The sequence below is a fragment of the Cotesia glomerata genome, linkage group LG4 (genome assembly GCF_020080835.1).
Source record: "Cotesia glomerata isolate CgM1 linkage group LG4, MPM_Cglom_v2.3, whole genome shotgun sequence".
NCBI classification, from domain to species: domain Eukaryota; kingdom Metazoa; phylum Arthropoda; class Insecta; order Hymenoptera; family Braconidae; genus Cotesia; species Cotesia glomerata.
Window position 1 is genome coordinate 7659405 of NC_058161.1, and position 15790 is coordinate 7675194.

A 15790-nucleotide genomic window follows, 5' to 3' on the forward strand; every position below is an offset into this window, starting at 1 on the left:
TTAATGTGTATTTTTTTAAATGTTACCGTTTAACGGGCTATAACTTCGAAAATAGTGGTTCTACAGTCTTCGTCCAAAGAGATATTTTTGTAGAAAATTTAATTTCCTACAAAAGCCATGAGAAGATTTTTCGAAAAAAAATTTTTTTAATAACGAAAAGTCCACTTGAAACAAAAAAAAAATTTTTCCTGTGTTATTTAAATGGGAAATCGAATTTTTTGATGAGCTAAGCCGCTATTGGACTTAAAACCTTTAGCTCAGCGGCATAATTTTTTATTTTCTATATACCACCAGATTTTCTGGTATAGCAGTAAAAAAAAAATATCGCCTAAATATGACACACCCTAATAAACATGTCTGTTCATATATAAACAGATCAAGTTATGTATGATTAGACCTGGCCAATTTTTGGATCTGATCATATATAAGTGATTATACATATTCATATATAAACATATCTGTTCATATATAATCAGATCAAGTTATGTATGATTAGACCTGGCCAATTTTTGGATCTGATCATATATAGACGATTATGCATGATTATATATGATTAGATAAAATCTTTTTTTATCGGGTACCTAGTTTTTTGGCAGTAAAATATAATCTATTCAAAAATAAGAGTAGAAATTAGTCAAAATCCGTGACTATTTGAAAATTTTGTCGATAAAGAAACAGTTTTTTCCATTAATAAACTGTTTTTTTTTTTTTTATTATTGAAATAACCAGTAGTTGATTCATGATTCCATTAATTTATTAATTGATCTTGTTATTTTACGCGGCGAATGTTAATTACGTAATTTATTAACTATAAAATCGCAAAAACTTATTTATCTTGACAGGCTGCCAGAGTAAATAGAAATAATAAAATATTGTAATGAGTATTACTATTTAATACGCATTATATTTTCTTAGAATCAATAGCCTTGAAGCTACTTCATGATGTCATAATTGTGGAGTAATATAACTATTATTTTATTTTCTACTGAACTATAACAGATAAGACAGTAAATACAAAAAGAGGCTCGTCCCAACCGGTCGAACCTGATTCGTCGACTACTTTCTTTTGTATACTTTAAGTCTAAGACGGTTTCTAGACATTTAAGATGAATACATTGGATATATATGTATTCTATGTTAGTAATATGTTGATATTCTAAAAGAATCCGCTTTTATTAAATTATTAATAATAATTTAAAGTAATCTATAAAATCTGTAAATTTATTACGTAATTTTTATTTTTTTTCTTATTGTTACATTTTTATTATTCTGACAATAACTGCCAAAGTTTTGGGGTAATAATATTAAGGGGTTAGGGGTAGTCAGAATTTTCAAAAAATCGATTTTTTTTTACATTTTCTTTAAGTATAATATCTTAAAAATATTCTCTGAAAATTTGGAGTGAATCCGACAAATACTTTTCGAGTTATTCGACAAATAACAAAGGGCGCTCAGGCACTCCAAAGCGTTAGAGAGCAGGTATAGCTCTCGAGAGTAGAAAACTTTAAATGCATTTTTCTCAAAATTATTTTTTCTGAACTGGTGATCACTGTAACTCGAAAACCGCTTATTAGATTTCAATGAAATTTATACAGCTTTTGAAAAACATAAAAACCTATAGCCTGATAGAAGGATTTTTTTTTTCAAAAATTTCGATTTTTTATAAATAATTAACTGTTGGTTTTTTTCCGAAAATCTAGAGAAAAATTTCTTGAAGCCGTCATTTTATTAATTTTCAAAAAAAAAAAAAAACTTCGATCAGGCACAAGATTATCTATTAACAAAACTATTTTTTTTTGTCTGATTGATTTTCGATAAATCTCTAAGGATTTATAATCACCACAAGTACTTTTTTTTTAAAACTGGGTCAACATAAACAGCCATAACTTTTGAAACTATCAATTTTTTTTTTTTTTTTTTCAAAATTTTGTGAAGTTAAGTTAAAAAATTGTCCAATGATGCTATATTACTTTTATAAAGTAAAATGATTTACTGGCAAAAAAAAATTATTGAAAATTCTCATTTAGTATGTCTCTGACTACCCCTAACCCATTAATTATATAATCACAGGGATAGTAAATTTATTACTTTTTTTACTATTCACGATAGTCTTGACTGTATTTTTTTTTATTTTTGCACTGTTCGATATATTTTATCCTATTACAATTAATCTTTATTTGTTTTGTTCATAACATCCGTTCTTATATTGAAACATTTGATCATTTAAAGTTAGTCTTTCACAACTTGTGAATTCCTTTCATATTTTGCCCTGAAAAAAGGGCAACTGAGGAAGTGGGTTCGGGGGTAATATCGTGGTGGGAGAATTGCGAAGCCCCCCATTCTAAAGATTTTTTTTTATGTAATATTTAAAACTAAATTTATAATAAATTTGAGTATGATAATACTTCGATAGTTTACTCAAATGGAAAAAAATTGTTGTTCGTTTTAATAGATAATATTGAGTGTTTTGTTGTCTCCTTCATGCTCTTTATTGTTGTCTTTTTTTCCATTCCGTTTATAATCTGGATTAGACAAAATTAAAACTTATACAGAAAAAAAATTATCTTGAATCAAGAGAAAAATTCTTGAATCAAATAAAATTTACTTAAGCTAAGAAAAATTTTTTAGTCTAAGAATTTTCCTGTTCAAATCAGGAAGATGAAGTTTTTCAAAATTATTTACTTGATTTAAGTTATTTTTTTTCTGTGAATCCTTATTGTCGCAGTTTATACTTACTTCATTTTTTCTGACAAATTAATCCGGTTTCTAATTTGTTTTCTATGAATACTATTATAAATTAATTACAATATTAAATTTTTTTTTTTATAAAAAAATCAATTTTCAGAGCAGGAAAATAAAAAAAAAATGAAATAACAAGACACAAAGACTCGAATGGCATGTAGGTTGGAACGTACATGCGTTACAACCTAATTAAACTCAGATTCTTCCAGTCCATTATTACTCAATTAATTAACAACTCCTTAAATCAAATATCAAATTTTTCCGCCGCCAATACAAGAAATCGATATCACTATAAATTATAACATCAAAAGAAAGCAACATAAGTGTCGTGAGTTTAACAAGCGACAATTTTCGCGCCCGTGATGATACCTTGGAGAAAGGAAAAATATATATATTATTAAGCGTGTCTTCACGGTAGTTGAACACCCACTTCGCAATGGTATTTTTTCTCCCATTTCCCCCCTCTCTTTTGTCCGCCTGTATACTATGTATGTAAAGATTTGGTCGGTTCAACTTTGGCGGGAATTACCGGGGATCCCCCCAGCCGTGTCTTTTCTTCTTTCCATTTCCCCATCCATAGACACTTCAACCGCGTGTGCTTCGAACACTTGTTATCCTTACTCGGTACTTAGTTTATATCTGTAACGTGCAACGAAAAGAACTTACTTAGTTTGTTATTTAAATTAAAAACCAAAGTGATTATTTTTTTTAATCTACAATAGCAAGTTTGATTTTTTACCTTATTTTATATTGTAAATAATCAACACAACATCGCAGAATTTACTCTTCTCTCGTACTTGAATAAGAACAAACTGTTATCAATTTATGAACTGTAGGTAAGTCACAATTAATTTATCGATTAAAAATTTTTATCCCATAGCTTATTTATTTTATCAATCTAAAAAAATATTCTTGTAATCTTCCGACTGTGAAGTGATTGTTTCTTTTACCGTTCGTTAATTGGCATCTTTTAAAACTGACCCCAATTAAAGTTATGAAATTTTGGGCCGGACAGTATGTTATTGTCTGGTCTGTACGTATATTAACAAAAGTTCGTTCTCGCAAATTGTCTGGAAGGTGCACGACCTTAATGCAACGTTGCATAACGATAATAGCAGATTTAAATCACGATGAATATCCTCGGACTTGTGTTAAGATCTGGAAAAATATGCAGGAAGTCCGAATCACTTTCACTTTATGCGAAACAATTCAAAGGTATTGTTAGCCATACTTTCCTTACTCTTCATCTCAAAATCCATCAATCATCAAAAAAATAAAAATTATCATTTATTATTTTAATTTGTTACACAACATACTTTCCAAATGATGCATTATTTATTGTTATTGCATAAGTAATTATTTCAGAAAAAGTCATTGTCATTAGCTTAATTGTTTAAAAACAAATTAGCTGGCAATTTACTGATTTAGCGTACGAAGATATATCTGAGAACATCAATACTAGCATCGTAAATACGTTAAAAAGCATATACGTACATGAATGTGCTTTTGTGTCCTCAGTTAAGTTAGAAGTAATTATTAACGGCGAATGATTGTCATAGCGGTCTTTGGCTTACTTGCGGTCCGAGGATCAATTTTATCCTTCTGCGACCGTGACGTCGACGTGTTAAGAATGGAGTACCATGACTTTAAACATTTTTATCCTCTCTCGTAGTGTAGCCCACTATTTCCTGCATCTGGGATATTAAAGACATACAATAATATAAATACGTTTTGACACTATAATTTTATTTAAATACCACAACACGTGTTACTTGTACTTATGAAACATACCTCAATTAAAGACACCAGTTTAGTGAAAAAAACAAGTACATACGACCTTAAATACCTTTGTTTAAAATATTACCAAATTCTTCACCGACTGTTCACTATTTCGACATCTTTAACGATCCATACGTCTTTAAACACTGTTTGTACTTGTTTTGTTTTCTTTTGAATTTAATACCTATAATTATCCATTTATTTTTCAGAGGGACGAGAGATGATGAAAAAGTGACTATTTAATTGTTATCAAAATGGGAACAACGTCGGAAGGGCGACAAGGCGTATGCCTGTTTTTTTTGTTGATTTTTATTGTTAAACTTGTTGATTGCCAAGATGATTATGGGTGCCCATCGCAAGAGAAAATTTTACCATGCAGATGTTCTATGAGGGATATGGAATATCAAATATGGTAATTTTTAATTATTTTTATTGTTACAAGATTTAATAAAATTTCATTTTATTCAATATTTCTTAATAATTTTTCAATCTCAGAATAATATATCATAAATAAGATAAACTTTGCAATTTATATATAAATTTTTTTATTTATTCAATACATGAATTTTTTACAAAAGTGATACTAAATAATTACTTTTGACTTTTTAAATTAATATCTCTTTCAAAAATAATTATGGAAGCTCATTAAAATCATTTTGTTAAATACTCATTTCTGCAATTAGCTCATTTTGATTTTTTAATAATTTTTTAATAGTATCATTTTATAACTTTATTGTTATAATTATACTTTATTTTTTAATAGATAATTAATTATGTTAATTTTGTTATTAATTAAATATTTATTTAATTTTTATCTTTTAATTATCAATAAAGTTTTGTACAACAACTTGTACTCAGCGCGATAAATTTCTTTCAATTATAAAGAATAAATGAATGAGTTTACTCTAAACGATAACATAAATACTACGCAATTAATAATTATTAACAAAAAAAACAAAATTTTTAATTAATGAAAAAAAAAAAAAAACAAATGAATTCTTTTCAGGTGTAGCCACAGTGAATTACCAAAAGTACTTGAAGGCTTAAAAGCAGTAAGTCATTATATAAGTCATCCAGTGGACGAGTTGATCCTCGAAAATAACAATTTACCAAGTTTACCTGGAAAAGTATTCACAAATTTACGGGTGTTGCGCCTAATGTTACGGAACAATCACTTGGAGCGAGTGTCTTCAGGGTGGTTAGACGGTTTGCACGATTCTTTGCTAGAATTATTTATCGTCGAGCCGGAATTGCGGTCATTACCCATTGACAGTTTAGACAATCTCATGGGTCTTGAAGCAATTACCCTGCAAAGTAGATCAATGAAACGTTTACCTAGATTATCAAGTTTAACAAAACTTCGTTATCTTCAAGTAAATTCACTAACTTTACTCGAGTTGTCGCCGATGAATTTCCGCGATTTACCAAATTTAGAACAACTACATATATTTGGTAGCCCGAAATTGATGCGCTTGGAAGCTGGGCTGTTTAAAAACTTGCCAAAATTGGCGCTGATAAATATAACCAGCTGTGGAATTGTTTGGATTCATCCACGTGCATTTATTGATCTTCCAGAATTAAGGGAAATATCATTCGAAGACAACAAGATTCCCGATGCTGCAATAGTCGGTCGCGCTATGATAGACCTACCAGTTTTATCAGTGATTCGTCTAAACAGCAATAAAATTACGCGGTTACAAGAGGAAGCGTTTATAAATTTACCATCATTGAGCAGACTCTATCTCACCGGAAATTTCATAACTGAAATATTTCCCGGAGCTTTTCAGATGCTACCAGTTTTACGTGTGTTGGATTTAAACTACAATCTGATTAGCAGAGTACATCCAGATTTTTTCATCCAACGTACTGGTAGCACTTTAGAGGAGCTATGGGTAATGGGTAATCGTTTGAATCATGTAAACGAACTTCGTGCTATCCTAGAAGCATTGCCACGATTGAAGTTTCTAGATGCATCTTACAATCAATTTGAAGAGATTCCATTCGGTACTCTGAGAGGCCATCCAACTCTCGAGCGTCTTCACCTTGATCACAATAGACTCACTTTCTTGCAGCGAGAAACTTTTTCAGCAATGCCAGCACTAAGAGAATTGAGGCTTAGAAATAATTCACTGACTAATCTTCTAGAAGCTCCCTTTTGGAATTTACCTGGATTAAAAGTAAGTTCATTTTTAGGGAGATTTCTTTAGAAATCTAGTTATTTTAGCCGGTGTGTTTTATTTCATCGAGTTTGCCGAAAAATAGCATTGGCTCAAGTATTTTATTTATGTATATGTGACATAACGCGCCATATCGATAGGACTGCGTCCACAATTCTTAACCGATCTTCATGAAATTTTGTGGACTTATTTTGTGAATCAATACCCGGATAAACTTCAAAAATGAGTGAAATCGGCCGATTAATTTACGAGTTTTAGGTGCTGGAAAATTTTTTTAATTTTCAAAAAATTTTGAATTTCGTCAATTTTATAAAAATAATTTTCCAAGTGTAAAAGATAGATAAAATCTATTAAATTTATCTTAAAATTAACATCATTACCTTCAATTTAAGCGTTTATTCGTCTAATTTTGATGATTTATTAAATTAATTCCGTGATTTTCAAATTTAAAAAAAAATTTTTCAATTAATGTATTTTGAACCTTTTTCTTTAAAACATTTTTCAGCCGTAAAAATTAGCTTAAATCTATTGAATTTATGTCAAAATTCACATAATTATTTTCAATTCAAGCTATTATTTGTCGAATTTTGATATTTTTTTCAATTTATTTCATAGTTCAAAAAATTAAAAATAAATAAATTCTTAATTTTAATCGTCAAATACATAGAAAAAAAAATTTATTTGAATTCTTCTTCTTGATCTTCTTGATTTGAGTAGAAAAATTTTTAAACTAAGAAATTTTTCTTGGCTTAAGTAAATTTTATTTGATTCAAGAATTTTTCACTTGATTCAAGTTAATTTTTTTTTCAGTGTAGCTTTCATATATCACAAATTCTATTTTTTAGGTAGATTTCTTTTTCAATTGAATAATAATAAATAAAATTTTTTACAGGGACTTGATTTATCTGAAAACTACTTTAGACACGTCGAACCAGCACTTTTCGAAAATTTGCCGAATTTACGTAGACTCGATCTGAGTGGCAACGGAATAGGAATGATAGAACCAGAGTCTTTTTTGAATGTACCAGCTCTGGAGTATTTAAACTTATCCCACAATGCTATCTCTATAATCCATCCTATGACAATGAGACACTTGTCAAGTTTATACGAACTGGACATCGGTTGGAATCGACTTATCGAAGTGGTACCAAGTCTGCCGAAGAACATAGAGCATCTTCATCTGCCGATGAACCGCATCGTTATGTTGCCAGCATTAAAAAATCAAGACTTGGTACTTCCGGCATTAAGATCGCTAGATTTGAATGCCAATGGTATTGAAAGAATTTTACCCGGGTCCTTGAGCGAGCTGCCTAATTTGAAGAAATTGAAGCTAGGTTACAATGCGATAAGAGTGATTGAAGACGGGACCTTTGATCGACTTGCCAGGCTCGAGCAGTTGGATCTCAGACACAACCGCATTATGTCTCTTCATGGTAGAAGTTTGAAACCCCTTAGAATGCTGATGGACTTAAATTTGGGGGGCAATAGATTGGAACTTATACGACCTGATATCTTTGGTGACAACGTTGAGCTTCAGCTGATTGATTTGGCGAGAAATAATTTAGCTCAAATTCCTCACACGATATTTTCTTCGACACGGTAATAATAATGTTTATTTAATATTTTTTAAAATTTATGTGATTAATTATAATTGTTTTGATTTTGATGATCATAAGTATGTAATTGAGTAAAAATAATAGTCTTTTGTATTTATTTTTAATGAAAATCTACTTTCAGTTATGCAATTCAAAAAATTATTAATTGTCGTTGAGAAAGTTTAATTCGATAATTATTACGGTCTTGTGATTTCGATGAATGTTTAAAAATAATAGTCACTTACAATTAATTAAATATCACTTTAGAAAAAAAAAAATAAAATCATTTTTTATAATTTCAGAAATCTAAAAGAACTACACATGTCCTATAATACATTAACGGAGTTACCTGGGTCATTACACGGACTCACGTCACTTGAATTTCTCGATTTGAGTTTCAATAAATTGACCGCATTATCTTCTGACACGCTGAGCAGTCTAACGTCACTTCTCGAGCTAAAACTCGTGAGAAATAAAATAAAAGAATTACGTGAGGGAGCTTTCAATCGGTTGCCACGATTAAGTTTTATCGATCTTGAGAATAATGATTTAAGAGTTATCGAAAGGAATGCTATTAAGAATCTTCCCGAGCTTCAAGCTATTCGCCTCGGAAAAAATCGCATTCAGGTAATAAAAGTCATTGTTATACTGAGAGAAAAAATTTCTTTTGAAAAATATGGACATCCTTGTGACAAAAAATTAATTTGTTGGAAATTTTCAATAATTTTATTTCTTAGCTGAAGAAATAAAAATTTTTCTCACAGTAACTTTTTTGTTAGAAATAAGTTATGTCGATTTGGAAAAAAAACAATTTTTTGGTAGACAACTTGAGAATTTTCATCCAAAATTGTTTTTTCCCAAATCTAGAAAACTTTTTTTTAATAAGAAAGTTACTGTGAAAAAAATTTTGATTTCTTCAGCTAAGAAATAAAATTATTTTTTTCAAAAGAAATTTTTTCTCTTAGTGTATTGATTAAGGACTGTTATTTTGTTATTGACACTATTTTTTAAACTACTGATGTTTCAGATGATTCCAACAGGAGCGTTTACCGATCTTCCGTTGCTGCAGAGCGCTGAAATGCAAGAAAATCGAATTCAAGAGATTGCAATCAATGCATTCATAAATGTTCCAAATCTATTGTTTTTAAATTTGAGCTACAATCTCTTACCGAGCTTGGAACATGCAGGGATATCTAATTTACGATCACTTGAAGTACTCGATCTTAGTCATAATCGTTTAACTCGTGTGTCGAGTGAAAATCTTGCTACTTTAGAGTGGTTAGTTGAATTAAAAGTAAGTTTGTATCATTATTATTATTAATAGTTTATAAAAATGAAAAAGTGATATAACTTTAAAGAAAAGCATTTAATTAATATCATATATTTATTAAAAAAAAAGTGACACTTTCACAAAGAAAGTAAAGCTTCCCTGTTTCTATTTAATCTTGTAATCTTCTTGTTATGCTAGGGCAATAACAATTATTTTGATGCGCATTGTTAATTATGGAGATTAACATGTGTTTTATAGTAATTATTATTTTTCTTAACTAATACACAAATCTTTTCAAATAAATGATATAAATATTATTATAATATAAGATTGATTTGCATAGAAAGAACTTTTAACAATTACTAATTCTAAATTACAATACATTTCGTTGTGTATAATATAAATTGTTCATAAATTTGAAAAAAATTATTTTATGTTCCCTGGTTAGAAAAAAAAAAATCAAAAAGAGTGTAAATTTTCCATAAGAGAAAAAATTAAAAAGTATTAAAAATATTCAGAATAATTGAAAATAATTTAAATTTCGTTATTTCCAATACTTCTTAATTCGTTTTTTTAATCCGGGTTTGCTCAATCTTTATTAATATTATTAGTTTAGCAAATAATATTAGTACTTAAATTTACTTTTTTTTTTTAATTTAAATAATTTATATATAAGCAATAATTATTTATTACAGATGGATAACAACCGTATTTGTGGAATCCAAGGCTCACCATTTGACAATATGCCGAGATTAAGAGTACTGAGTATGAGAAGTAACCGAATGTCATCAATATCCGAGAATGTATTTAAAAGACTTCGATCCAACATAGCAGTTTTGGATATAGACGGAAATCCACTGTCTTGTTCTTGTGGTATGATTTGGCTAAGAGGATGGCTACAGCAATCGTCGTCAGAAGGTCCACGTTGTGCAGATGGTTCACTCTTCAGAGAAGTGAGACTCTCTAGACAGGACTGTCTAAAAAAAAAACAAGTAGAGCCAATTCATCCCGGATGCGAAACTGAATTTATTGACCAATCTTTACTACCTTCTTGTAAGTTTATTTATTATTTTAATTAATATTTAATTACTATGAACCAAAATTCACAATAAATAATAAAATGTTATAGATTATGGAGAAGGAAAACCTCCACCAGCCTGGATGAATGCCCATAGTCCATCAAAATTAACTCAGAATCCAGACTATTACTACGATGACTATCCAGACAATGAAAAAAATATTACTCAAAGTTTAGCAAATAAATTAAGTAATGACAATCATCCAACATTATCAAATATAAAAACAGGCCCAATTAAAATAATGCAAACGACAACATCAATGTCGAAACCAACGAACGGAAATTTAACCAAGAAAAAAAATCCACTACCTCCATCGCCGAGCAGCTCAGGTTTTACATTTTTCGGAGTACCTTTACCGAATTTGAACTTCAATCTCTGGAGCTCGGGAAAGAAATCCCAGCGAAAAGAAGACGGAAGACCTCGAAGTAGATACCGCACATATCCAACTATTGAACCGGAAATGCACAAAGGATTTAATCCTTTGCCAGAGCCTCAAAGAGGTTTCCGACCCATTGTCAATCCACTGATTATGCTTGAAAGAAAGAAAAATGATACGATAAATCATTCTGCGACTATTACTCGAGTTTTTCCTGTTAAAAAAAATAATGTTAGTAACAGTGATAATAATAATAATAATAATAATAACAACAGCAATATAAATAATAATAATAATAATAATAGTAGTAGTAGTAAAAAAAATGATGAAATTTATAATATTAAAAGCGATACTTCAGCATTACCAAGTGCTACAAACTCACGTAGAGTACCATCTTTCTCTAAAGAACCATCAAGTTCTCTAAAAAATGACAATACAACAGAAAGTACTCCATTGGTATTTCACACAACTGGTTCTACACTAGTAAAAACATCTACAAGTGGTTCGACATCAGTGAAAACATCAACAAGATACAGTAATATTGAACTCGATGAAGATTCTGAAGAAAGTGTTTTCTTGGATGGTAAAGTAGCCAGTCGAATAGTATGGACAACTCCTGCTTCAAATATTAATCACACTACGGAAGAAAATTTAACAAAATTATTTACTTCGACTGAAAAAGATGAACAAACTGAAAGTGATCAGGACATTTTCTGGAATTCAGAGGACTTGGCATCGCTTCCGAAACCACTAAGAACCACTCCTATGTCTAACATGATGTTGAATGATTTTATTTCAACGACGAGTGAAAATTCATCCACTGATACGGTGGAAGTAACGACTTTGAAAACTCGGCTGTTAGCTCAGACTTCTCGTGCACTTGAACCTTCTGCATTGTCAGCATTCTTAGTTCCAGGTGGACAAGTTCCTGCGAGCACAGTATCAGGTCCGGGATTTGTTGTGAAACCACTGGGAAGATCTACTATTGAAAAAGTTCAAGCTCCTTTCGCATCTAACATCACTCGTGCTGGAAAAGTAAAGCTATCTAATGACACCAGTGAAAGCGGTAAATTAGTACACGTAGATCCAGTTAAAAAGTCCACGAAAAATAGTTTGAAAATTCTTGATGAAAATGATCCTTTCAATTGGTATTATCAGAATTATAACAATACCAATTTAGAACCTTACATGGGTGAAGTTTACACCAGCAGCGCGATGACAATATATTTACCGTATTTTATAAATTGTTTTACATTTATGTTTTTATTGGTGTGCAAATAATGAATTAATGTAATTAGATAATGATTAATCTAGTGGATCGACTGTAATACCAAAGTCTGTTTTAAATAATTTAAGAATATTTTATGTAAATTAATAAAATGTTTTAATAATTAATTTAAGCGAGTTATAATTACTTATTAATTATTATTATTATTATTATTATTATTATATTAACAATGCAGTTCATTCTCACTGAGAGTCATTAATATAGAAGTAAAAAATACATTGCTTAGTATTATTATTTTTATTTCTTCATTGGCTGATGGTTTAGATTATTTAAAAATTTTTAGGATGAATAAAACGCCAACGATAATAAGTCATTGTTATTATTATTATTATCTTTAATGTTGACGAAGAGTTGATAATTGCGGTTTAAAAAAAGAACATTTATAAATGTACAAAGAACTAGGACTTAGTTCAAATTAAGATTTATTATTTTTTAGACTCATCAATTGGTCATGGTTCACACTTAAAATATTTATTAATGTATTTTTCAAATTCAATTTAATGTATATAAATGCAACAATGACCAATGTAATTTATCTTTAAGATGATGTCGTGAAAATTCTTTAGTTTCTTAATTAATCAAGTCCCAATCATTCATCACTTAGCTTTAGCTTTTTCTTTCTCATCTTTTTTCTCATCCTCTTTTTTTTCTTCTTTCTTTGTATCTGTTTTCTTATCCGTTTCTTTTTTCTCGGCATCACGGTTCGTCAACTTATTATTTATAAGATTGTGCAAAGCGATTATAGACCTGACAAGCGCGGCTAAGTACACTACTAACATTTGATCGTTAGTTTTTATATATAATGAATCTACGAAAGTATTTTGGGTCATATCAGGAAGTAAATTAAATATATCCTGAAGTTGATATACAATTTGATGATTGATAGGGAGTTTTCCAGTGCTAACCTGTAATATTAAAATTCCATAAATTATTATAATTTTAAAATATAACAATATTTAATTTCTAAAGTTAAATGGGATAGCCACTGTGAAATTAAAAAGAATTTTTTTTTTTTTTTTTTAATAATCAAAGTTTATTCAAATATATGTATTTAGAGTTTCATATAAAAATTCCGAATATTTTTCGAGTTATAGTCATTTTCGTGGCAGCGTGTCAAATGACCATTGCACGCGCGGCGCTCCGATAAAAACGCGTTTTTCTCGAAACTACTTTTTTTGAACTGCTGGGAACTGTAATTTGCATAAATATGAACCGATTTGCAACTTTTTTTCCCCGTATTCGTCTATTCAGTAGCTATCGTTGCACGCAGGGGATTTTGAAAATTTTGATTTTTAATATTTTTTAGGGCTGTTTGAATCCAAAAAAATGAGAAAAAAAACGAAAAAATTTTTAATATGTCGCCATTTTTTTTTAATCCAAATTTTCAAATCTCCTACGTGCAACGATAATCACATGCATGCAGATTACAACGCTGTTTCGTTTTTTCGTTTTAGATAATCCGTTTTTGAGTTAGAGATCACACCGTGGTGGGGGAAATTTTTTTGGTGCTCCACAAAAATGCTTATAACTTTGTAACAACATGATATTTTTGAATCAAAATTTAGGAGAATGATCTTCAATGTATATTTTGTAAAATAAAAAAACCCGATCTCCAACTTCCTTTATTATCCCAGTCAAAAAAACTCCCGAGTCACCTATTTTTTCGATCTTTACAGTGGCTATCCCCCTTAAGTTGTCTATTTTTTGATGTAATAATCTTTATTTTAATTTTTAAATTAATGCCAATGAATAAATTAAACAAGGTTTACCTGAATCAAGTAATCTTTAATTTCACGAAGTTGTGCATGAATACCCTTGAGTCCAAGTAGTTGATTAGTAATTCTTTGACTCAATGTGCCAACAGTTGTATCCTTGATATCTCTTAGTAAATGCTCTACACCAACTTCTTCAGCTTCTTCAGCACCAATTTCACTGGGAATATGCTCAAAAGTTTTCGATGTGGGTGATCCATCCTAAATAATAACAATAATAATTACATTCATTCATAAAAAAAAAAAATAATTGGATAAATTCGATTCATTAATTAAAAAGACAAGTACATCATGAACTTCTTCGACAGCTTGATACGCCTCAGTAGGAAGGCCAAGATCTTTTGGTTTAGCATCAATAATAACAAGAACTGAGTTAGGGCAATATCTTCTGATCAATTCGTTTATTGCTACGTCATTTTGATGGAGTTTAGGACCAGTGTGATACCATCCAACGACTTTTTCACGAGCTGAAAAATTACAAATTAAAAACTTTTTATTATAAAAAAATAGGAACATTAAAACTTTCAGAGTTCTTTTGATGAATGATGATGGAAATTCCTAATTTTTTTCTAATCATTTAAAAATTATAAAATGTCAGAAAATTGACAATTTCAGAAACATTAAATAACTACTTACCATTAACTTTTTTAAACATTCCAAACATATTCTCAAGGTAGTCATGATCAAGAAACCATACTGATTTATCCTTGTCATCTTCGTCAAAAGGAACTAAAAATAGACATACAAAAAGTATTAATACAAATAAAATTCAAAAAATCAGCAATTATAACTAATTAAATAATTAGTAATTTATAAAAAAAAGAATTTATTACTACTGACTATTATTAAATTTAATAGTTATAAAAAAGAGTAATTATTAATAGTGAAACTAACCTGCAAAACTGTTTGACACATCTAATACTCCTTTAGCTCGCCAAGATCCAAGTAAAACACCTACAACACGTTTTTGATTACCTATTTTTCCCATACGAGTAAAATGGTCCACGACACTTAATAATACCAGTGGATGAACCACAACTTTTGTTGTAACAACCTCTTGACTCGGCATTTTTGATGATTATTTCTCTTTTCTCTCTGCTTTGCATGTAATACTCTCTGTATTTGGCTTACTTATGCTATATCTTATGTGTTACTTTTTCATCGCAAAACGTTATTCATTCAATGTCTCTCCTTGTTCTTTTTGTGAGTATTTTCTGTCAATCAAAGATGGCGCCGTAAGTAAAATCCGTTGAATCTCGCTCGCGGGGTCATCTGAGTGATCCGAACGGAAATATAGCCATTGTAATAATTGTAAAGGAATTCAAAAAGTAACTTGCTTTCTTACAAGTTATATACATTTAACACTTCATGAATAACACTTAATAGAGGTCAAATAATAGTAAATCCTACAATCGCGTGCATTAATTCGGGTAGGTTTCTATGATTACAGTTTTTTTGTCACTTCTAAATTTGGCTGTTTCTAAATTCTAAACTTTGAAATCTGTAAATTTAGCCGTTTGTAAATTTAGCGAAACGTAAAAAACAATATCACTAAAATGAGAAAAATATAAATAATTTCAAAGATAATTTATGCATATAATAAAATTTGACAAAAGAAAAAACGTCCATTTAAAAAAAATAAAATTCCTAAATAAAGCCGATTGTACAATCAGCGAGTTAAAAACTTGGAATTATTATAATAACGCTAGCTT

At 29.6% G+C, this 15790-nt stretch overlaps 2 protein-coding genes across 2 annotated transcripts; one reads left to right on the forward strand and one right to left on the reverse strand.

The window, feature by feature from the left end:
- Positions 1-3377: 3377 nt before the first annotated feature.
- On the forward strand, positions 3378-12352 carry LOC123263785 (protein artichoke). The gene is made up of 8 exons (XM_044726754.1): positions 3378-3578; positions 4731-4933; positions 5528-6698; positions 7591-8297; positions 8596-8920; positions 9321-9587; positions 10259-10616; positions 10693-12352. The coding sequence occupies exons 2-8, from the start codon at positions 4776-4778 to the stop codon at positions 12297-12299; spliced, it is 4593 nt and encodes a 1530-aa protein (XP_044582689.1). The 5' UTR covers positions 3378-3578; positions 4731-4775; the 3' UTR covers positions 12300-12352.
- Positions 12353-12532: 180 nt separating this feature from the next.
- LOC123263789 (26S proteasome non-ATPase regulatory subunit 7) lies at positions 12533-15234 on the reverse strand. Its single transcript, XM_044726759.1, has 5 exons — positions 14973-15234; positions 14715-14807; positions 14367-14545; positions 14076-14279; positions 12533-13211 (listed from the first exon to the last, which is right to left on the reverse strand). The coding sequence occupies exons 1-5, from the start codon at positions 15145-15147 to the stop codon at positions 12903-12905; spliced, it is 960 nt and encodes a 319-aa protein (XP_044582694.1). The 5' UTR covers positions 15148-15234; the 3' UTR covers positions 12533-12902.
- Positions 15235-15790: the final 556 nt, after the last annotated feature.